Genomic DNA, 22,308 nt, shown 5'->3' with positions numbered 1-22,308 from the left:
CAATGTTTTCAACTACCTGCGATTGTGTGTGAACACTTGGTTATGAATGGAATAGATCCTTCATATACTACTTGGGTGTTCCATGGTGAACAAGAACCTATTCTTCAATAACATGACTATGCCAATATGACAGAAACATATCAGATGTATAAGGATGTCTTGGCTGAAGATGATGGAACTGGAAAAGCAAACTTGCTAATTGGAGATGAGAATTTCAAACAAAAGGTTGAAGAAGTTGAAGCTCCTTTATATGAAGGTTGTACGAAATACACAAAGTTGTCAGCAACTGTAGTTTTATACAAGATTAAAGCTTCAAATGGTGCAACAGATAAGCTTTTTGACGAGCTCCTCCAAGCCTTAAAGGACATTTTTCCGAAAGGTAATACACTTCTGAATTCAATGAATTCGACAAAGAAGTTACTTAAGGTGTTTGATTTAGAGTTCGAGAAAATAGATGCATGTGTAAATGATTGCTGCTTATTTTGGAAAGACTTTGAACAACTTGAGACATGTCCAAAGTGTGGTTCTTCACGTTGACATGTTGGTAAACATAATAATCACATTTACAAAGGAGTTTATGCAAAGGTGTTGCGCTACTTTCCTATTATACCAAGATTTAAGCGAATGTTTAAGGATGATGACATGGCCAAAGACTTAACATGGCACCATACCAACAAAAGTCAGGATGGTAAGATGTGACATCCAGTTGATTCGCCAGCATGGGAGTCTATTGACACTAAATAACCTGATTTTGCCTTAGATCCACGAAACTTGAGACTTGGTTTAGCTACCGATGGAATTAACCCATTCCGCCAGCTAAGCTCTAGATATAGTTGTTGGCCAGTTATATTAGTTACATATAATCTTCCTCCATGGTTAGCCATGTCGAAGGAGAATTTGATGTTGACGTTAATAATTCTTGGGAAGAAACAACCCGGAAATGATATTGATGTTTACTTGCAACCACTCATAGAGGATTTATGTGTGTTATGGAATGAAGTAGTGGGTGTATTTGTGCAACTACAAACTCTACTTTCAATTTGAGGGCTATTTTGATGTGGACAATCAATGATTATCCCGCTTATGGTAACTTGGCTGGATGTTTTACAAAGGGCAGGTTTGCTTGTGTGGCATGTGGTGCTGACACGCGATCTTTGAGGTTGCCGTTTAGTAAGAAGCATGTATATACTGGCAATAGAAGATTTCTTCCACCTTCTCATAAGTTTCGCTAGAAGGGTAAATGGTTTGATGGGAATGATGATATTGGGCAAAAACCAAGGGTATTGACAGGTGAAGAAGTTTTATGTGCTTCCGAAGCAGCTGGAAGGGATTGGGGAAAAAAGTCAACTACACAAAAAGGCACAAAAAGGCAGATGAGTGTAAAGAAAGGTGTACAGACAACAGGAAGTGATCCTATTAATATATGGAAAAAGAAATCAATTTTCTTTGACTTGTCGTATTGGAAGGTTTGACAATTATACTTAACATTTAACTATAAAGAAAAGTATGATTTTTTTCACAACTAATTTGCTTATTTTTGCTTGTTTTGCAGAAATTATGTTTGAGGCATAATTTTCGCATCATGCACGTAGAGAAAAATGTTTGTGAAGGTATTGTTGGCACATTGCTACATATTAAAGGTAGATCAAAGGATGGACTTAATTGTCGTAAAGATTTAAAGGAATTGGGTATTCGGCATGATTTATGCATAACTGAAAAGAAAGCAAAAAAGACGAAACTACCTCCAGCACTTTACAACTTCTCTAAAGCAGAGAAACATATTTTCTGTAAGAGGTTGTTCAATATGAAGGTACCGGATAGTTACAGCTCAAATATTAGTAATTGTGCGGATCTAAGTGAATGCAATCTAATTGGACTCAAGTGCCTTGATTGTCATGTCCTAATGCAACAATTGTTGCCAGTATCAATAAGAGGTCTTTTGCCTAAAGGTCCAAGACATGCAATCTTTCGGTTGTGTGTATTTTTTCACGAACTCTGTCAAGGAGTTATTGACAAAAGTAAGCTGGAAGTATTGGAGAATGAGGTTGCAGAAACAATATGCATACTTGAGAAGTATTTTCAACCTTCTTTCTTTGATATTATGGCTCACCTTACAATCCATTTAGCGAGGGAAGCTAGGCTATGTGGACATGTTCATTATCGTTGGATGTATCCTTTTGAAAGGTACTTTCATATTTATATTTCTAGTATTAGCCTTTTTTTTTTGGTTTTTCTATTTTAGATGACTTACTAGTTTATGACATGATTAAATTTCTTTCAGATTTATGAAGGTGTTAAAGGATTATGTTAGAAATCGAGCACGATCAGAGGGGTCTATGGTAAAGTGTGTCTTAGCTGACGAGTGTGTGAAATTTTGTAGTAAGTACATAAAACAAGCTGAAAATATCGGTTTACGACATAACCGATATGAGGATGAATCAATTGTTATTGGGAATCCTATTTCAGCTGGTGTGACAATGACTATGTCTTCAGAAATGTACCAAATTGCTCATCGTTACATATTGTTTAATAGCTCAAAAGCTGAGCAATATTGAGAGTGAGTTATGCACCCTTTTAGAAGCTTATGTGCATTGTATTTTATTAAAACTTCATAACATATTATTTTGTTCTAGAATGCATGTTGAGGAGCTTAAGTATTCAGCTCCGAGCCTTGTAGGCAAATTGAACAAGCTACATAGGATGCATACAACACAATTTTCATCTTGGCTCCACAATAAGGTTGGATTTTTATTCTTCTACTTTCTTTTTTTTTTTTTTTTACTTTTAGGTAGGCAATTTGTAGTTCCAACAATATTATGTTTTTAGCATTCCATTAATTACTGAACATGTTATTGCACTGGGAGACACAAGTATCTCGGACATGTTAAAGGGGCTTGCATTTGGACCGATAACACAAGTAATGTCATATTCAAGATATGTTGTAAATGGAAGGCGTTTTTGTACAAGAGCAAGTGAGAAGACTACACAAGACAGTGGTGTTTATCTTGAAGCTGAAACATCGGTCAATGGCACCGAAGAGATTAAAAAGGTTTTATACTATGGGGTGATTCAAGAGATTCTAGTGATGGACTATTACACGTTTCGGGTCCCCATATTTAAATGTGATTGGGCGAATACTAGTAATGGCATTAAGGTTGATGATGGATTTACTTTGGTCAACCTACATCGTCTGAATCAATTTCAAAAGGATCTATTTATTCTCCCTTCACAGGCCAAACAAGTATTTTATTCAAGAGAGAGTTAAACGTCTGATTGGTATGTTGTTCTAAAAGCACCTCCAAAAGGGTTCCATGACTTGGGAAAGTTTGACGAGGATGCTTACATGTCATATGCCCCATTAGATGTTTATAAACTTGATGATTGTGTAGGTGATGAAGATGAAGGTTATGTTCGGGCAAATTGTGAGGCCATTCTTGTGTATAACTAGACTATTATTGAATGAAAACATTTTTCACGAATTTCTCTACCTTTTTCTGGATCTCTTCTTAGGAAAACTGATATTTATGTGTATGGTTGTTTTTTTTCTTCAAATCAGAATTAAATGAAAACAAAAAATTTATCACCATAAAGTCCCCAGCATGTATTGTTCCCATCTCCACCAACTGACCATTCTCTAATCCCAGTTATTTTACTATGTATTCTTTTGCTCGGCCAATTTCCTTCTTTATGGCTCCTTTGGCGGCAAAGCAAATTTCTGTTTGAACTCCACAGGTTCAAAGAAGCTCATACACAAAGGCAAAGATGATTCGAAAAGCATCCAAATGTTAAAAAAACAGGGGGCTCTTCTAAAAGTTATAATAATTGTAACCATTGTAGGACTAGAAGAACACAATCTTACCAATTTCAATCTTCAAAAATCACGGGATCTTGCCGGAGAAAGCACGATAATTCTGGCCAAATTTCAAACTCGCCAAACTTGACTTCTCGACGTCCAAAACACCTCGTTTTTCTTCTCCGAGCTTCATGAAGACGTTCTAAAGCTTCCTAGAGGCTTAAAATCTTCTAAAAACTTCACATTTACATGTGCATGAACAGTACCTCGAATCTGGGTTCTCGGGTTCTCAGGGAAAATGAGGGTTTCATTGCTAAAGAAAGGTATGGTTGTGATCCTTAGCTTGCCAAGAACTCAAAGACATTAACTTTAGCCTCAATCCGTGAGTGATCAAGGGGTTTTGAAACTGGTCCGTACGTTGTACGGAAAATGGAAAGAAACCCGAGAGGAAAGAGAGAGAGAGTGTGTCCACGTGGGTCACCAACAAAATCTTACTTCTAATTGGGTTCAATTAATTAGGAATAGAACTAAATGATCCTCAAGCTTAAGTCTAACTCACACTCCGCAACAAAACTCAACATTTGACCTTTTCATCCTTCTCTCTCCCAAATTACCAAGCCAATGAGTATTTGTTGAGACCATATTTGAAACCCAACACAGATGTATTCTCCTCGATCGACTTGCTTTTTACTGGTTTGAGAAAGTTCTAAAAAAACAAACGAAAAAGAAAGGAATACAACAATTTAATTGGGCTTTGCAAAAGTGTCGGGATGAAGAAGTTCCAAGGTCTAATCAATCAGATCGGTAAACAGATTCCTGTGAGAAAATATTTTATTAAATAAAATTTAATCATACATCAACATGTCGAGCATGCATGAAAGACACGGTCAATAAACTGACCCAATACGGAAGATTACCCACATCACAAACATTTACGCAACCCCAAATTAAGCTAATAAGCACATAAACTCCACACTATCCAAAACCCTAATGTAATTCATAACCCTAAATCTTGATTGTCGTTGCTACGAATTGAAGCCGGCCAACTTGTGGAACGATAGACAAATTTGTGGATTCAATATGGCCTTCAACGGTCTCGTTGTGCATAAAAAGCATATGAGCATACCACAATAAATCCTGCAAATCTCTGATGGATTAAAATTTAGAGATAATAAGCGATATTGGAGACAAGATATTAGTAGTTAACTTGGCACAAAGGAGGAACCAAAAATCAGTGATGGGGAACTTAGATTTGAGTATGGCTCAAATCAAATCACCGCAAGGAAATATTATCCACTCGAAGGAAGAAATGAAAAGACAAGGAGAGACGAGGGAGACGAAGGATTCTTTTTACCAGAGACTCAGAGATGAGAATTTGGTTCTTTTATAGTTTAGAGGAGAGAAAATTTTCGAAATGTCATATGAACTCACTTTTTTTTTAATTTGTTATACGAACTAAAATTTTAAGCTATTTTTCATATCAATTTTTCGAAAACTTTTGGCTGGTAAAAAGAACATGTCAGGTTCGTTCAAAAACTTATAGTCAACTACAAAAAAAAAAAGACATTAGGCTCACTAACATGAATTTTAACTAATTGCAAACTTTAAGAATTCAACATGGTCATTCATATCAATAAAAGGGAGTAAAATGTCATAAAAAAACTTTGAAATTTCTAAAATAATCTTGACAAAGAGTGGAGATTTGAAATGCCCAAAATAACCTTGAAAATAAGTCATGTGCAAGCCATATGGCTTATTTTGGATGGAAAATTTAGCAAAGTTAGAATGAGATGACAAGTTAATGACGTCGGAAAATTAATATGATAAATTGCTTAAAATTTTAGTTCATATGAAAAATTGAAAAATGTGTATACAATCTTGTTTTTGCTGTAGCCATACGGTTCACACAGAGGTGGTGGGTGCCGCAAGTAATAGGGTGGCGATACTGTTGGTGGAGTTGGAGGTGGTGGTGATGGTGTTGGCGGCAGTGGTGATAGTGGGGGTGGCGAGTAAATCGGAGGGGGTGGTGAATAGACTAGTGGGGGAGATTTATTAGAGATTGGCACGGTAATTGGATCATTGGCTTTATTGTTAAAAAATGAGTTGGAGAAGTTCTTCATACTGAGCTTTGGGCTTTGTTTTATGGGTTGAAGATAGCTACAGCTACAAATTTCTCTCATCTTGTTGTGGATGTTGATTCTACTTTGGTAATCTCTCTCATTCATGGTTCACCTAGCATTAATCATCCTCTCTATGCTCTTGTCTAGGAGTGCAAAAGTTTGATCATGGAGAATTGAAGTTGTAATTTGCATCATGTTATTATTACAATAATGAGTAGTCTCCATCCCATAAAATGAATTGCCCGACCAATTATTATTAAAATATTATTTTAAAAACAATTAATATAAAATAGAAACCTCTTTTTATTTTTCTAGAAACCTCTTTCTCTCCTCTCCTCTCCTCTCCTTCTTTTTGTCTGTTCTCTCTCCCTCTCCTCTCTATCTCCTCTTTTCCTCCGTGCCCTCTCCCTCTCCCTTTCCCTCTCCCTCGAAACCTCCCACTCACTCCCTCTTTTTCTCTGTCCTCTTTTTCTCACTCAGCGTAGAAAGCAGAGGCGGCGTAGACAGTGTCGAGGTCGAGGCTATTTATAAGGAACACAACTAAGCAGAAGACGATGACGTGGAAGAATTGAAGGGTTTTCTTCGCATCAAACTCGACGATTTAGCCCTTTAGGGTTTCGATTTGTCACTGTAACTTACTCTCTCTCCGTCTGTGATTTGTGATACTATTATTATACTATTGCTGCCTCATCTCTTTCTTTGTGATTTTTTATGGTCGCTAACATCAGATGGCACGGGTGCAAAGTTAGCGCCAGAATTGCTTGATTGGGTAGTACGGCAATGTAGGGCCTACAGATTACATCACTCCTTTTATTGGGCTATAGCAACTTTTTCATTTTTTGGGCAATAATTGCCCAATTGACCGTCCGATGGTAATACAATCTCGAGGAGTCAATCATATCTTTCAAATACCCGGGCCCACCTGAGGATAGAGAGAGCCAATTACTTGGCGTGTTTGGGCGATGATCTTACGTGTATGACGTCCGTTGATGGTGACGCGGATGCTCTGGTAGACCCGCCCGTAGGTGGTGGAAGAGGGTAGGGTATGATATCATTTTATCCAATCTGAGGGCGCCACGTATGTCAGGAAAATAAGGCAAAGCGAAAGAATAAAAGATATTGATATATATTTTTGCTACATAATTTTGTGCGTGGTTAAGGTGACGTTGGCTCGGACATGACAGCGACAAGGATGTGAGTGGTCTGCTCCTAAAAACTACAAAACAATTATATTCATGCTACTAGCAAAGGTTAATCTTATGCCAGTTACTATAAAATTACAGCTATAATTAAGTTAAAACAAATCATCATTTTCCTTTGTGTTGTCATCTTTTACGCCGTCTGATTCTTATTGATTGCGAATTTAAAATGTCAGTATGCAGAATCTTGTGCTCGTTTTTAAGGGATTTGGACCCTCCTGGGGATCCCAGGGATCAAGGCACAAGGACCGTTCATCAAAGATTGTGCGACCACAATTAAATATTTTTTTATATTTTTAAATGTAAAGCAGTCTCATTGTGCATAAAAAGTTTTTAATTGTGACCGCACAATCTTTGATGAACGGTCTTTGTGCCTTGATCCCCGAGATCCCCAATGAGGGGATCCGAAGAGGATCCAAATCCTTTTTTAAGTAGCAAGGGATTGGTGAATGAGGATTTGAATCTATGTGTTAGTGTGTTTGTATATATTTGCAGGGATTGGTGAATGAGATTTGGATTTAGTGACTATCTCTCATTTTTACGTTTTCAGTGATGAAATTTGGATGTGGTATGATTTTGGTTGCGGATTTGTTACTTTTGTGCTACAAAGTGTTGGTCGAATTGATCATCCGGTCGTTTTCTTTAGACCCATTCCAACACCCAAATTTTCCCTTCCCCCCCCCCCCAAAAAAATCCAATCCAACCCAAAACCTAAACTAAACCTGAAACCTAAAAGGAAGCCAAATACCGACTACAATTTAGCCCACAAATTGAAGTGGGACCCACGGGTGACAGTGAAAAGTGGGCTGTGAAGCCCACACCCCAAAACCCAGACACCCAAACACACGTCACACGCCACAGCCCTTTCCAGCCAAATTCCACCCATGTGGGATTGTCTCCCTTGCGTGTCAGCCTCACTGTAGCTCAATGGCTACTTTTCTTCATCCAACAACCAATTTAATTGGATCGTTGGTTAATCCAACGGTCCACATTCAATTTTTTTTTTTAGTTTATATTTATATATTTATTAAATCTAACGACTTAAATCGAATATAATCAAATCTAAAGGTAAAAAAAAGATCTAATGGTCCAAATTTAAATCCAACGGCTAAAATAATTTTAAAAAAAATTATTTAACTCAAAATTCACCCCAAAACTCTATAAATACCTATGTATTTGTTCAAACATCCACACAAAACTCACTTTTCTCCTATAATTCTTCCAATTTTTCTTTCTACCATTTCTTCTTATTTCCAAATTCTTCAAGATGGCAAAAGAGCATGTTAGAGGTTGTAATTGGACTTTTGACGAAGATATTGCTTTATGTTTGACATGGATTTATGTTAGTGAAGATGGTGCCGTCGGCACGAATCAAAATAGAAAGGTTTTGTGGGGTAAAATCATTGATAAGTTCCATGAAAACTTCAACGCCGGTGGAAGGGAAGCTGGTGGTGTTTATGATTATTGGAAGATTATCAACAAAGCGTGCACTTTGTGGAAGGGAAGTTTAGAGAGAGCCATGGTTGACATGCCTGGTGGAAGGGGTGCCTCAGAAATTGTGAGTTTCTTTGTTGATATTTTATTTCTCATGTACATAATAGTATTTTGCAACTAATTGTTTTTATGTATTTGTTGCATAGGGTGACAAAGTAATGGCAATTTATAAGACAAGAACTACACCAAAAAAATCAAGCTTTTAAGTTGCATCATGCTTGGAACATCCTCAAGGATTGTCCAAGGTAGGGAACTGATGCAGACCAACAATGTGGAAGATTATTTCATAGTGAAGCCCCACCCCCAAATGATGTCAATAAAGGTGTGAATTTTGCCGACAATGAAGGTGTCGAACAAATGACCCCAACTTCTTCTTTTGCAAAGCCCCCGGGTAGAGATAAGCAAAAGGAAGCAAAGAGAAAAGGGAAGTCCTAAGATCCAATAAGTGCACAAATTGCTACAGGATTTGCAAGAATGAACGAAAACCATTTCTCTCGGCAAGAAGAATCAGCCCAAAATCTTTTGGCCATGAAGGAAGAAGGGGATAGGGAGCAAGAAATGTTCAAAATTAATTTGATGATGGAGGACCTCGACAAATACACTCCAGAGAGGAAGAAGTGCTTACATGGTAAGCAAAATGACATTTTACGAAGGAATGCCACAAGGAGTATATTTCAAGATAATGATTCATCTCAAAACTATCACCCAAGTCAAGATGGTGGATATCATTATTAAGTTTATGTAGTTTATGAGTTTTCGATTGTATTAAGTTTATGTGGTTTATTAATTGTCATTTGTATTAAGTTTATGTGGTTTATTAAATGTCGTTTATGTGGTTTATCATGATTTTCATGTATTGATTTAGTGATTTTTCAAAGTCTATCGGAATTTAAATATTTTTAGGTTAAAATGTTCATAAAATTAATTTAGGATAGTCTACATAATTTTTTTTTAAAGTTAATTTAAAAAAAAAACCTAAAATCATTCTTTAATAATCTGGCGCTAAAATTTTAGGTCAAAATGGTTGAAGTAGAACTATTGTTTTTGGGCTAAAACCTAAATTTTCTAGGCTAAATATTTTTAGGTTTTAGGTCAGAGTTGGAGATGGTCTTAGTGGTGTTGCCTCAATGGTTACTAGCAAGACTTTCGTGGCGACTATGATGGCAGACTCTGCTTTCTGCAGTTGGAGATTAGGGATTAGAGTTTTTGTTTTTGTTTTTGTTTATTTAATTAGGCTAGGCTTTTTGTGTATTTTTCTCCCCCAACATATTTTGGGTTATTTTGCCTTCCTTTGGATTGGGCTGTAATTGGTTTTACTTAATGAATGTTACTTTTCAACAACAAAAAAAGTTTATTTTTTATAAATAAATAGTTTGAAATTTAATTACAGCTTGCTCAGTGGATGGTGTTATTGCATAAATAGTTCACATTTTGTGCCTATATCACGTAAATTTCTTGGTAACATTGTAAATTTTCTTCACGGTATATATCAATGAGTGGTTAGAAAATCAAACGGTTCAATCTTGCATAAAATTCAAATTATTGAGTGAGACGTACTATTATAGCAGATCCGTAACTTATATATACTTTTATAAGTTTTTTTATAATTTTTTTTTTTAGTAAGTTAAAGAGCATACTTGCTTTTGTTCTAATTCTACAAGTCCTAATATTGATTTTTTATTTGAAAAATAATGAATGATAATATAAAATGTAGTGGATTTTGTGAGTAGCTGGTAGCTTCATATGTAGGGAGGGTACAAAAGCACTCAAGAAATTCGCAGCGTTCTTCTTCGGTCGAAATCCAATTCAGACTTGTCAATGTACTTGCGGTCCTTTGCCTCCAAAGATCATGATAACCTTTGATAGGTGGCGATTACTCGACAGAACACAACACCACTGACACGGAGCGTTGTGTCCTTCGGATTCTACTTCCATTTTTGCCTGACATACATTGACATTTGACAACGAGCTCGTCCCTCCTTCTCCCTTTCTTAAAAGGCCTTTTGGGAACTTTGTCAAACTGCAAATACATTACAACATTGAGGCTTGAATCCTATGACAATTAAATTTAAGGAAAACTAATGAAAAATGTTTGAAAACTTTGAGTTTTAATGATAAGGACAAAATAAAAGGTAAAGTGAATAGTAGCAGGTTTGACTTTTTAGTGTAAAAATGTGATTTTTCGTTAAAATGAGCAATACCGTAGGTTTTTCGTTAAAACTCTCTTAAATTTATAAGGTTATTGTTTTATGTTTTGGGGTTCAAGAAAATTAGTGAGTATGAGGTCATAGATTGGAAATGCATGTGACAATAATGAGAGGCCCTAGTATTTTTTGGCTATAACATATTTTGTGAAGCATAACTCGTAAATGAGAAAGAATATGAAAAAAAAAAAAAAAACAACACAACAACGCTGAGTAAAAACTGATATAATTGTAAATTTCAAGTTTTGGCTTGATTCACATTCTTCAAGTGAATTGTTGTTGCAAGTAGAAAAATTTACGGTTCAAAAGTTCTCATATATTGTAGTGTAACTTATGCACCAAAATTTTTAGCCATTAAATTTTGATGTTTTAATTCTAGACTGAGAATCTAATGGCCAGCAGTATGGGTCAATAAAATACACATGGCTCCCATGTTTGCAGTTAGACATACAAAGTTTTCGAAATCTGTAGTGTCCCAATTACTGTTCTAAAAATTCCCGTCAAACGATACTTAGGTGCTAGGTGGTTAGCTACCACCCCAATCAATTCGTAAGCATTTAAAAATTAAGAAAATGTGCATGGACCTACCTTGGCGTTGACCTAGACACTCACCTAGGTAGCGACTCTCATTTAAACAGAAAATAAATAATTTTCGTTTTGCATTTTATGTTTTATTAAATTATAAAGATCTATTGAATACTTTGATGAACACTTATTATATAAGTGTTCTCTATATTTTTAATATGTTCTGACACTTTATAATTTATATGTCACTCTATTTTGCAATTTATGTATCCAATACAATTATGTATTCTTTATAATTAAAACTAAAAAACCGCCCAGTCCCACATAGACACCTAGGTTCTAGAATTCTTAGTGCTACTCGATCTTGTAGCTTTTAGATTTGGACCTGGCTTCTCTGCCACACTCTCATTCCTTCCTATTTTATGCGATCACAGTTAAGTCACGTCAACATTTTATATTGATTTTTTATAGAGATAATAATATAAAAAATAATAATAATATAAAATGTTGACGTGACTTAACTGTGACAGTACAAATAGAAAGGGATAAGAGTGTATGGAAAGTGGGAGGGCAGAGAAGCCAGATCCTTTAGATTTTCCTCCTAATATAAAACTTGGTTCCATTTTCCTAGTTTCCTACAAATGAAACGAAGAATAGGAAAGCTCAATCCGGTTACAACAAAACTAAAACCCCATTCAAATTAGACAAAAATCCTTCTCCGTACGAATTCCACAAAAACTATCAAATTAATTATTACTTAAAATAAACGGAGAGTCAGTTTCCAAAAAAATAAATAAATAAACGGAGAGTCTACACGGATTACGGAGGGAAAGAGTCAGAAGACTCAGAAATCTCTGCAATATTAGTACTCAGTGCCCCTCACCTGCAGTATTAGTACTCAGTGCCCCTCACTCCTCGTCTTCCTTAATTAAATTTTAATTTAATTAGCTTTAGTTTAATCTGCAGACAAATGTAAACCCGCCCACTCCGCCACGCTCCCAGACGCAACAAAAGCTTAAAAATCCAAAGCAACACAAAAAAGCAGAGAAATATTTGCAGCAATGGGGGACACTTACGAATGCGATCATTATTACAAAAACGCCACTTGTTCTTCTTCTCCTCCAGCTGCTCCGCCGCATTCGGCCGCCGACGACATGTCGCTTTTTCTGCAGCAGATTTTGGTGCGCTCGTCTACTTCTTTGGCTTCCGGGAAGGCCCCGCAGTCTTTATTTTCGTCCTCGCCGTCCGTTGGTGCTCTTCTGCCTGGTAATCTCGACCGTCCGTGCCACTCTGGTTTCTTAGGTGACGGCATCCCGGCCGTTGATTCTTTTGCCGCGTTTGTGTCCGGTCATCCCAACGAGGCGAGTGAGAACGAGGCCGACGAGGATGACTGTGAAAGCGAGGTACTTTGTTCTTCTAAGAATTGGAATTTTAGAAAGTTCCATTTTTTTTTTTTAACAAAATTCTTAGTTAAGGTGCGTTTGGTTGCTGAGAAAATGTAGGGAAGGTGCAAGAAAATTGTAGTCTTTACTTGGTTAGTTGAGGTTTTGATCCGTTAAAGTTCATATTTTTTTTCTTCATGGTCCGTTTGGTTAGTGAGAAAATGAAAGAAAAGAAAACATACTTGTTTTGACTGAATCAGTGAGCTGTAAGTTAGAGGCTGTAACTAAGAAGTTAGAAAATAAATAAAATTTTCCCATTTTTGTCTTTTGTTAATGTGAATCTTTCAAGTTGAATAGGAGGGTCTTGAAGCGTTTGTGGAAGCAAGGCCAGGTGGCGGTCGGAGTTCTTCAAAGAGAAGCAGAGCTGCAGAAGTTCATAATTTGTCTGAAAAGGTTGGCCTATAATCTGAAAGCTTCTTAGTAGAATTATGTGATTTGAAAATTTCTGAATTTGGTTTTGCTTTTTCGTGACAAAATCGCGTTGTTCTGATGGTTTTCTGATGTAATCGGTTTGTTGGGCAGAGGAGGAGGAGTAGGATCAATGAGAAAATGAAGGCATTGCAAAATCTTATCCCAAATTCTAACAAGGTAAGCCAGACACACCAACATGCCTTGATTTTTGATCTGTAGTGTATGATTCGTTTTTATTAGTGAGTTGACGGTTCATCTTGTTAATGTGGGCAGACGGACAAGGCTTCAATGCTTGATGAAGCCATTGAGTACCTCAAGCAGCTTCAGCTTCAAGTTCAGGTATTAGCTTTTGTTTTTTCATCTTAGTTTGCGATGAAGCTTCAAGTACTCTTCATAATTCGTTGTCTCGGGTCTCATGTTAATTCTAGTACCCCTTATGTTGAGTGCATTCCCCATTCAATGAAATGTCAAGGTAAGACCTTTGTTGCTGGTTTTATCATGAAATTGAGAAACAGATAGGAAAACACGAATATGATTTGCGTGGTTCGACCATGTGAATGCGCCTAGGGGGATAAATAGGATCCGATAACAGAGCAAGGAGCCAAAGAGAGTCAGGTTGTCACACAATTTCTTGCTGCTCTGCCTTTCAACCTCTTCGAGAAAGCAATTGGTAGATGCGATTCAATGAGGTAGTCAGACTAAAATTAAAGTTTTTAGATGATGCTCTCACTCTCACACGATAAGTCTGTGCTCAGATAACATTTAAGGTCTTTTATTCTTGTATGGTTAGCTTTTGTCAGCCGTGAACCAGATGAGGAGCCCTAATGTTGCATGAAATTGGTCAGCTTTTAGCTTAGCAACATTGACTGCTGTCTGTAGACTCTTCGAAAAATCTTATGTTCTGGTTGAAACTTGCCTATGAAATGCCAGCTGCACTGATGATCGTAGAAATAAAAATCGAGGATTTGGTTTTGATTGATTTACTTTGTGATTTGTATATCAGATGTTATCAATGAGGAATGGCATGAGTCTACATCCTTTGTACCTACCTGGAACTCTGCAACCCGTACAGCTCTCCCAGATGAGAATGGAGCTTGGTGAGGAAAATAGGCCTCTGCATTTGGACATGACAGGCACACTGCATATGAACCTGGAATCCTCAACACAAAATTTGTTCAATTTATCCAACCAGTGCACTGCTGCAAATGAGTCATACGTACCAGACATGTCAAATGTAGTTAATTCAGAAACGTCGTTTGTGTTAGAACCGTCAATTCAGTCTCACTTGGGACCCTTTCAACTGCCAGCCTCATCTCAGGTAAAATTATCGCCCTGTGAACAATGCATACGGAACTAGCAAAGATATTTAACCTTTTTACATTATTTCCATACGAAGGAAATCTGCAGGGACGACCTTTTGCAGCACCAAAAAATTGATGTAAATCATTCGGAGATGAATCTTTCAGGTGGGTCGATGATCCTACAGTTGTCCTTTCAAATAATTCTTAACAGTATGTGTACAGGATCCTAGTGTTGATCTAACATGTATTTCACTATTTTGTTTGTTGGAAAATTTTGAATTGGTAGTCACAGCTACTGTTTCACTTCCCTTTGCACAAGTATCAGATCCGAAGAGCACTTTTGATACATGCATCATAGGAAGGGACAGACAGGAAGTTGGGCTCCTAAGGTCTATAGAACAAAACTTTCACATTGATAGGTAAGTACATTTGATCAATACGATGTTTTATCCTTTCCTCGCATGGTTGCCTACGTTCGCTGTGTAATTTGCATTTAGTATGCGCACAGGAAAAAGGGTCTCGAACGATACCATCAAGACTGAAAGAAGGCACAAATGATGCATGTTAAGCCCGGCTACTCTAGCACATTTTGGATTTGGTGTAGCTACTTGTAACAGCTTTTATAATTCTCCAAACTTTCCTACACCCTCAGTTGCGCACTCGAGTTTTACATATACCTCATAGCAGACCTGCAATTCGTAAGAGTTTTCTCTTCAATGCTTTTGGCAAGGCTTTTCGTAACTGGTAGAAATAGTAAGGTTGGGGGATGAGACACATGTAAACTCCATCTATCCCTTTTTTCTATGGTTTTTTTTATTTGGAATTAAGCTCCTCGTCACGTTATAAATCATCTGTCATGTCTGTGAGAACACACGCCCGCTGTTCGTTATGTATAAACTATATGAAAATCTTGTTCATAACATCAAGCTTTGTATTGTATTGTTTCATTGCTCTGGTATTACTTTATCATTCTGGTTTAGCTTCTTCGAAGCTGCATATAGATTGTGTAATACTTGATTTCTGCAGATGTCTCGGGATCTTCGAGCTTTCGTAAAACGTATTGATCACTGAAACTTAAAAGGTTGAGCTTGAAATGTGCAATGCTTTCCATATTTTTTTTGTTTTCTTTCGTGGTCTGTTCATCGAACAAATGGTTGGGATTGGGATAAACGTTGAAAAAGAAAAGTGGAATTTCCAACAGTTGAAATTTGACTTGGATATCTCCACAGGTGACTTAGAAATTCATACAACTCAGAGGGTCAAGAAAGTTTTAAGAGATAAGTTTCGGGTACAATACGTTAACAAGACTCAAAGTCAACACGAACGACTAAACTGTCCACATAATATTAGACTAACAAATTGATGATGGCTTTTGTCCTTTTTTTATGATGCGTAAGTTATCGTGTCATCATGTTGTTTTTTTGTACCAACTTGCATGTTATAGATGAAGAATTCACACAAACATGACAAAGATATAAATAGATAACACTACAGATTGATACGTTTTATACGCTGATTCAGTATTGTGTTTGTCTTCAACTTTGAAGGAAAGTTCAACGCAAAAAGGGAAGTCAAAGCGTATTACATTCACCGAATTCATCTACTTTTTCTTTCTCTTTATTTTTTCTGGTCTAAAGATTCAACAATACTGGACTGGGGGAATTATTCCCTAGAGTTGGAAAAGAAAAAGGAAGAAAGAAAACTATTTGAGGGTTGTGAACTTGTGAACTAGGTTCTTATCTTGACTTGTTCATTTGGAGCACATTCATTGAACCAACCAATCTATTATATTATATGGGTAAATTATATTTTAAGACTTCAATTTTGGATCACAACATTATTTTTTAACAATGTAAATTCATGAATTAATCCGTCAGATAATGATGTGCCAATTATAAAAATAAAATAGAGCAAATTTTGGGTTTTTTTTTTTTAAAAGACGACTTTAAGTTCAGGTTTAAAATGAAATTAAAATCAAATTCCATGAGTAGGTATAAATAAACCTTGTTTAAAAACAAAATGGACTTGGATGTTTTGACACATGACAAACATATAAAGGCATGAATTACAACAGAAAACAAATGTAAAAAATAAATATAGAAAATAAACCGGAATATATTCAAATATATATGGTTGGTAGACGAAGCTGCCTGCGTAACACCATCAGCGACACGTCAGCAGCACACCCCTTCTCTCTCTCCTTCGCTTGGATGATAGTACGAGAAAGCTCCCTCTGCTTTCTTCTTCCTCGTTTCTGACGCTCTCTCTCCTCTCTTTCTCTCTCTACCCTTTCGGTCATCGTAACTATTTTTCTCTCTCTCTCTCTTTCTATATATATACACAAACACACACATATCTACCAGACGCAGAAGAAGCAAAAGAAAACTAAGCAATACAAAAATGGCGGCGAAATCGAACGGCCCGATTGATACGGGGAGGGTCATTCCGGGCCCCACCAATCCAATGGTCACGCCCCTGCTCACGGATCTCTACCAGTTCACCATGGCCTACGCTTACTGGAAAGCCGGCAAGCACAACGAACGAGCCGTGTCAGTCTTCTCTCTCTGCTTTCTCACTGCGTTTGTTTCCCGGGAAAATTCTACACTTTCCCGGCAACCAAACAGAAGCTTTACATTCTATGGTTGCATAATAATCGAAATATGTTTGTATATGAATTTGTTACAGGTTTGATTTGTATTTCCGGAAGAACCCCTTCGGCGGCGAATACACAATCTTTGCCGGTTTGGAAGAATGCATCAGATTCATTGCCAATTTCAAATTGACTGAGGATGAAATTGCTTTCGTCCGCGAATCGTTGTCTTCTTCGTGCGAGGTAAATCAATTCTGAAACTTTCATTATAAATTTTACTGCTTTCTGTAGTTTCAAATTGTGATTTTGCATGTGTATCGAAAGCTCGAATAATCAAATTGCAATGGTGAACTGTAGGATGGATTCTATGACTATCTTAGAGGAGTTGATTGTTTGGGAGTTGAAGTGTATGCCATTGCTGAGGGTACAGTTGTTTTTCCAAAGGTTCCCCTGATTCGAGTCGAAGGGCCAATTGCGGTGAGAACCGTTAGTCTACTTTTGTTTTCGGGTTTTTGCAACTCTTGTGGTTAGTTGTTGTTGTTGTTGTTTGTCAATCTAGTTGTTATGCTGTGTGTTTTGATTTACAATTTTATTGTTGCAGGTGGTTCAATTGCTCGAAACTCCCTTTTTGAATCTTGTTAATTATGCATCTTTAGTTGCTACGAATGCTGCAAGGCATCGTTTTGTTGCTGGAGAATCGAAGAATCTGCTTGAGTTTGGGCTTCGACGGGCTCAGGTATCTGGAACATGCTTGGGCTGTGACAAGCTCAGGGTTTTCACTTTTTGAGTTCTCTTTTCTGAAGTTCTGAGGTCGGTCGTAACAAAGAAGTCTTTGTTTTGATGTTTAGGGACCTGATGGGGGCATAGCGGCATCAAGGTACTGCTACCTGGGAGGATTTCATGCAACAAGGTAATGCTTTTGGATGATGTTTTTCCTTTTTCTAAAGCATATTACTTCTCTTTATAAATCATATAATCATATTCACACATTTCTGATATTGGAAAATGATGAATTTCATTTTACCTTAAAATTAGCGGCCCTTTTGTTGTTGTCAGTAAAAACCTGGAATAACTTATCTTTATTTCTATGTTATATTTGACAGTAATGTTGCAGCTGGGAAGTTATTCGGGATACCACTTCGTGGAACCCATTCTCATGCTTTTGTCAGCTCATTTGTGGTAGGTAACTCTTGCATTCTTATTGGGAATTCAGAAAGAACAACTTCAAATGCATATAGACTTGGGATCTATATTGCATAACATAATAGGTTACAAAGAAACATTGTAGTTCATATCTACATTTATATCATCAGTGGTAACTAGAAACGAGTAAGTCTGTTTTAACTATTAAAATACCATTGTATTTATATTATAAGGTAGGTTTATCAATGTTTGAGATGCATTTCTTGTATTAGTTGAGCGCTAAAGCTATGTAGTTTCTTCATTAAATCTGAGATAAAACTTCACGACTTTAATGTTATTGTTTTCATCTGATAAGGAAATTACAAACATGATATATCATGAATCCTTAGTAGACTACTCAATTGTGTTTAGTGTCTAGTTCTTGTTCCATGACATTGGAACACTAAATGCTATGAGCATTATGTTGTGGTCATCATGATTTTTATGCCTTTGCATGTGAAGCTACTGTTTTTCTAATTTATCAAACCATTTGCAGAGCCCTGACGAGATTATTGATAAAACACTTCGTAGTAGTGATGGCCAGAGTACTTGTGAGGATTTTGTTAGCCTGGTTCAGACTTGGTTAAGCAAGATTAAGGTGTATGATTTTGTTCTTCACTTTAAAATTCATATGCTTTTCTTTATTTCCACGTTTCTCAATATGTGTTTTTTGCATTCTACTCCTGTTCTAATTTATTCACGAGATTTTGCATATTCATATACACGTCCGCCTTCTTCAGCTGTTTTACACATTTAATCTCAAATTTTTGTTTTGCTATCATAATAGGATCTAAGATCCGATCACTCAGTCCTTGACATCACTAACTCGTGTGTGCTTTGCAGTGGTCAAAATCATTAAATGGCACTTTTGGCGAGACCAATCAAAGTGAACTAGCAGCATTCACATCATATGCATTGGCATTCCCTAGTAACTTTCTAGCTCTTGTAGACACATATGATGTAAGTAAACATTATTCTTCGTAATGTTTAATGATGTGGTTTTGGCCCACTTATACTTTATTGTCTCTTTAAATAAAGTGAATTTTAAAAACATGCCTTTCATTATTTACCAGGTTATGAGGAGTGGAATCCCTAACTATTGTGCCGTTGCTTTAGCACTCAATGATTTAGGGTATGTTCAAAAGATTTTTTATGCAGCATTTTTAACCGTTCAATAGTGTAATGTTATCCATTTGATGATTTTTGTATTGTGCAATCTGGAGTGGAATTAAAAAACTACGTATGCTCTATTGGTTTCAAATGGAAAACTATGCCAACACCAATAAGGTTGATAATGATAACTATGGTTTATAATGTAGGCTCAAAAGCAGTTTGTATGGTAACGCATTTCTTTTTTAAGGGTTAAAGCCAATATTAGTGCTCAAGCATTTAGGTTGTAGGCATTGACCTCTTAATTTTGAAGCCTACTTTTGGGGGGTGTTTTGGTTGCTTTATTGAGTAAAAGGTTCCCTTTTAGAAGTGAGCAAAAGACCATAGGCCGGTTTAAACCATTGGTGCAGGCTTATGTTGATGTTACTTCATAAAAAAATTTGCTGTTTTGAAGGTTACTTTTTAAATAAAACATTGCACACTGAAAAATCTCTTCCAGAAAGCTGACTCCACTCTAGGAACTATTACATTAACCTTGTCTTTCCAATTTTTTATTACCTGTGTGACATCCATATTAATTTATGCAATGTGCATGCAACTTGACGACCCTTGACTTAGTTAGTTTGGTATCTTTAGGCAATGAACCAAGTATTATTGTAGCTCTCATTGATGAGTTAGATGATGGTATGTCCAGGTACAAAGCAAGCGGAATTAGGTTGGATTCAGGTGACCTAGCATATTTGTCTTGCGAGGCTCGGAAGATTTTCCGCATCATTGAGAAAGAATTTGGAGTACCTGAGTTTGGAAAGACCAATATTACAGCTAGTAATGATCTGAACGAGGAAACATTGGATGCTTTAAACAAACAGGTAATGATCTGAACTTATGGGGCTTTAATAAAGTATGTTATGGCTTAAGAACTGTACAAAGTTATTTGATTGCTGTTTTTTTATAGTGTTGATATGGCAACCTTCAAGTTGTTTATCATTTAATCTAGGGATTTATTACCACACGACTAAATAACATTCAGTTGAACTCTAATCTCTCAACTAATTTGCTGTTTCTTGTGTAGGGTCATGAGGTTGACTCATTTGGAATTGGAACCTACGTAGTTACTTGCTATGCTCAAGCTGCTTTAGGGTGTGTTTTCAAGCTTGTTGAGATAAATAATGAGCCCAGAATTAAACTTTCTGAAGATGTTACAAAGGTTTGATCATACTGCCAACAAGTTTCCCAGTACTATTATCTTTAGATTATGATATTTTTCTATCCATATTTTAGGTCTCCATTCCTTGTAAAAAGCGGAGTTACAGACTGTACGGGAAAGAAGGTTATCCCTTGGTAGATATAATGACGGGGGAAAATGAACCACCTCCAAAGGTACCTTGTCAACTTGGCCTCTGCATCCATTACACCACATGCTATCTCAGATTGTTTAGTAGATGTTATATTTCTCGTTCATATATCCGAGTGCATATTGACATATACATGCAAACAGAAACATCTTTCATAATTTGGGTTAGCTATTCCAAAGAGCTTGCAAATTAGTAAATATATTTTGATTATCACGTCAATTATGGGTTTTTCTAATGTCAGAAAGCAGAGTTATGTACTGGAAATCTGGTCTCTCATTTATTGTTGGAATAATAATGGAGTGCATTGAACTTGTCATGCTATATGCTAGTTGACAAGATGGGCAGGAAATTATTAATTTATTTTCCCAAGAGGGGTGGAAAAATACAAAAAATTAAAAGATGAAGTTAATTCTGCACTTATTGTGAGTTCCACACCCATGAGTAGGGGCTCCAGCGGTTAACGTCTTCCTGAAGTAGGGTCGTTCGGGGGGATGGAAAGCAGTTCAGGGGACTTAATTCAAAGAGATAAATGGAAGAGAGTAATATTGCAGACCATCTACTGAGACGTTTATGTTAATTCTTCAAATCCCTAATGGCTTATAATTTCAGTGTACATCATTTGCTTGCTCCTTTGGATTCTATACAAGAGTTTACTCCATGTGATGATCGCTAGAATGATGAAGCATAAAAGTCTTGTTTTATTTACATTTCAACTTGCAGGTGGGAGAAAGAATCCTGTGTCGTCACCCTTTTAATGAATCAAAGAGAGCATACGTGGTGCCGCAGCGCGTTGAAGAACTTATGAAATGTTTCTGGCCAGGGAGTCCAGGTAGACTTTCAGGGTATTTAATAATCGTTGGAAATAGAACATCATCTGAACGTATAGCGTTGAGTAGACTCCCATCCCATTGTTGTTTTTGCGTTATTGGTCTCTATAACGTTTGACCCCGGATTTTTGTTGATTGTAGGTGGAGTAAGAGAAGATCTGCCACCATTAAAGGACATTAGGGAGCGCTGCATTACACAACTCAAGAAAATGCGTCCCGACCACATGAGGAAACTAAATCCAACGCCGTACAAGGTACGAATAAACTGAATCAACTGATACTGATACGTCTGCTGAAATTATTCTCATTTCCAAGTGACTACATATTTAACTATAATTATTTCTATGCCGAGTAGGTTAGCGTGAGTGCGAAATTGTACGAATTCATTCATTTCTTGTGGCTCAACGAAGCACCTGTTGGGGAGTTGCAGTGAGTGTGGAATAGCAAAGGGTTTACCTGAAGCAGTATACGCTTTCCAGTGCAATCGACGATTGAAGTTAAAGTAGTTCCTGTTAAGTAGTCAAAAGCATTTACAACATTGTCCGAAAACGTTTAGTTCAATTGTAGAGGGGTAATTTATTGGCTTTCTCGTTAGTGGAATAATGTTGCTTCCTTCCCTGCATGTTGTTGTTCGACTATGCGATGCATCATTAATTTTTAATAAGATTTAAGATCGAAAATTTTGAAGAAAAATGTAGTGAACAGCATCCCATCCTCTGAGCCACTTGATTGGAATGGATGTGAACTACTTTTTG

General features: G+C 36.7%; 2 protein-coding genes across 7 annotated transcripts; both read left to right on the top strand.

Moving 5' to 3' along the window:
- Positions 1-12,167: 12,167 nt before the first annotated feature.
- LOC103403203 (transcription factor SPATULA-like) lies at positions 12,168-15,436 on the top strand. Of its 6 annotated transcripts, none has more exons than XM_029092008.2 (8): positions 12,168-12,738; positions 13,075-13,170; positions 13,300-13,365; positions 13,462-13,527; positions 14,192-14,506; positions 14,585-14,654; positions 14,815-14,908; positions 14,998-15,436. In XM_029092008.2, the coding sequence occupies exons 1-8, from the start codon at positions 12,397-12,399 to the stop codon at positions 15,029-15,031; spliced, it is 1,083 nt and encodes a 360-aa protein (XP_028947841.1). In that variant the 5' UTR covers positions 12,168-12,396; the 3' UTR covers positions 15,032-15,436. The 6 variants fall into 6 exon arrangements, with proteins under 6 accessions (XP_028947841.1, XP_070672035.1, XP_008340273.1 ...); XM_070815934.1 differs by having other exon boundaries at positions 14,782-14,908; XM_008342051.4 differs by having other exon boundaries at positions 14,776-14,908.
- A 1,208-nt stretch (positions 15,437-16,644) lies between these two features.
- LOC103403192 (nicotinate phosphoribosyltransferase 2-like) lies at positions 16,645-22,246 on the top strand. Its single transcript, XM_029091984.2, has 15 exons — positions 16,645-17,038; positions 17,175-17,322; positions 17,437-17,556; positions 17,681-17,815; positions 17,928-17,989; positions 18,183-18,258; positions 18,758-18,859; positions 19,105-19,221; positions 19,335-19,393; positions 20,066-20,240; positions 20,444-20,578; positions 20,653-20,751; positions 21,447-21,555; positions 21,695-21,807; positions 21,909-22,246. The coding sequence occupies exons 1-15, from the start codon at positions 16,890-16,892 to the stop codon at positions 21,984-21,986; spliced, it is 1,677 nt and encodes a 558-aa protein (XP_028947817.1). The 5' UTR covers positions 16,645-16,889; the 3' UTR covers positions 21,987-22,246.
- The last annotated feature ends 62 nt before the right edge of the window (positions 22,247-22,308 follow it).

This window comes from Malus domestica, chromosome 02 (genome assembly GCF_042453785.1).
Source record: "Malus domestica chromosome 02, GDT2T_hap1".
NCBI classification, from domain to species: domain Eukaryota; kingdom Viridiplantae; phylum Streptophyta; class Magnoliopsida; order Rosales; family Rosaceae; genus Malus; species Malus domestica.
Note: the sequence above shows the minus strand (reverse complement) of the source record. Positions and strands in the feature narration are given on the sequence as shown.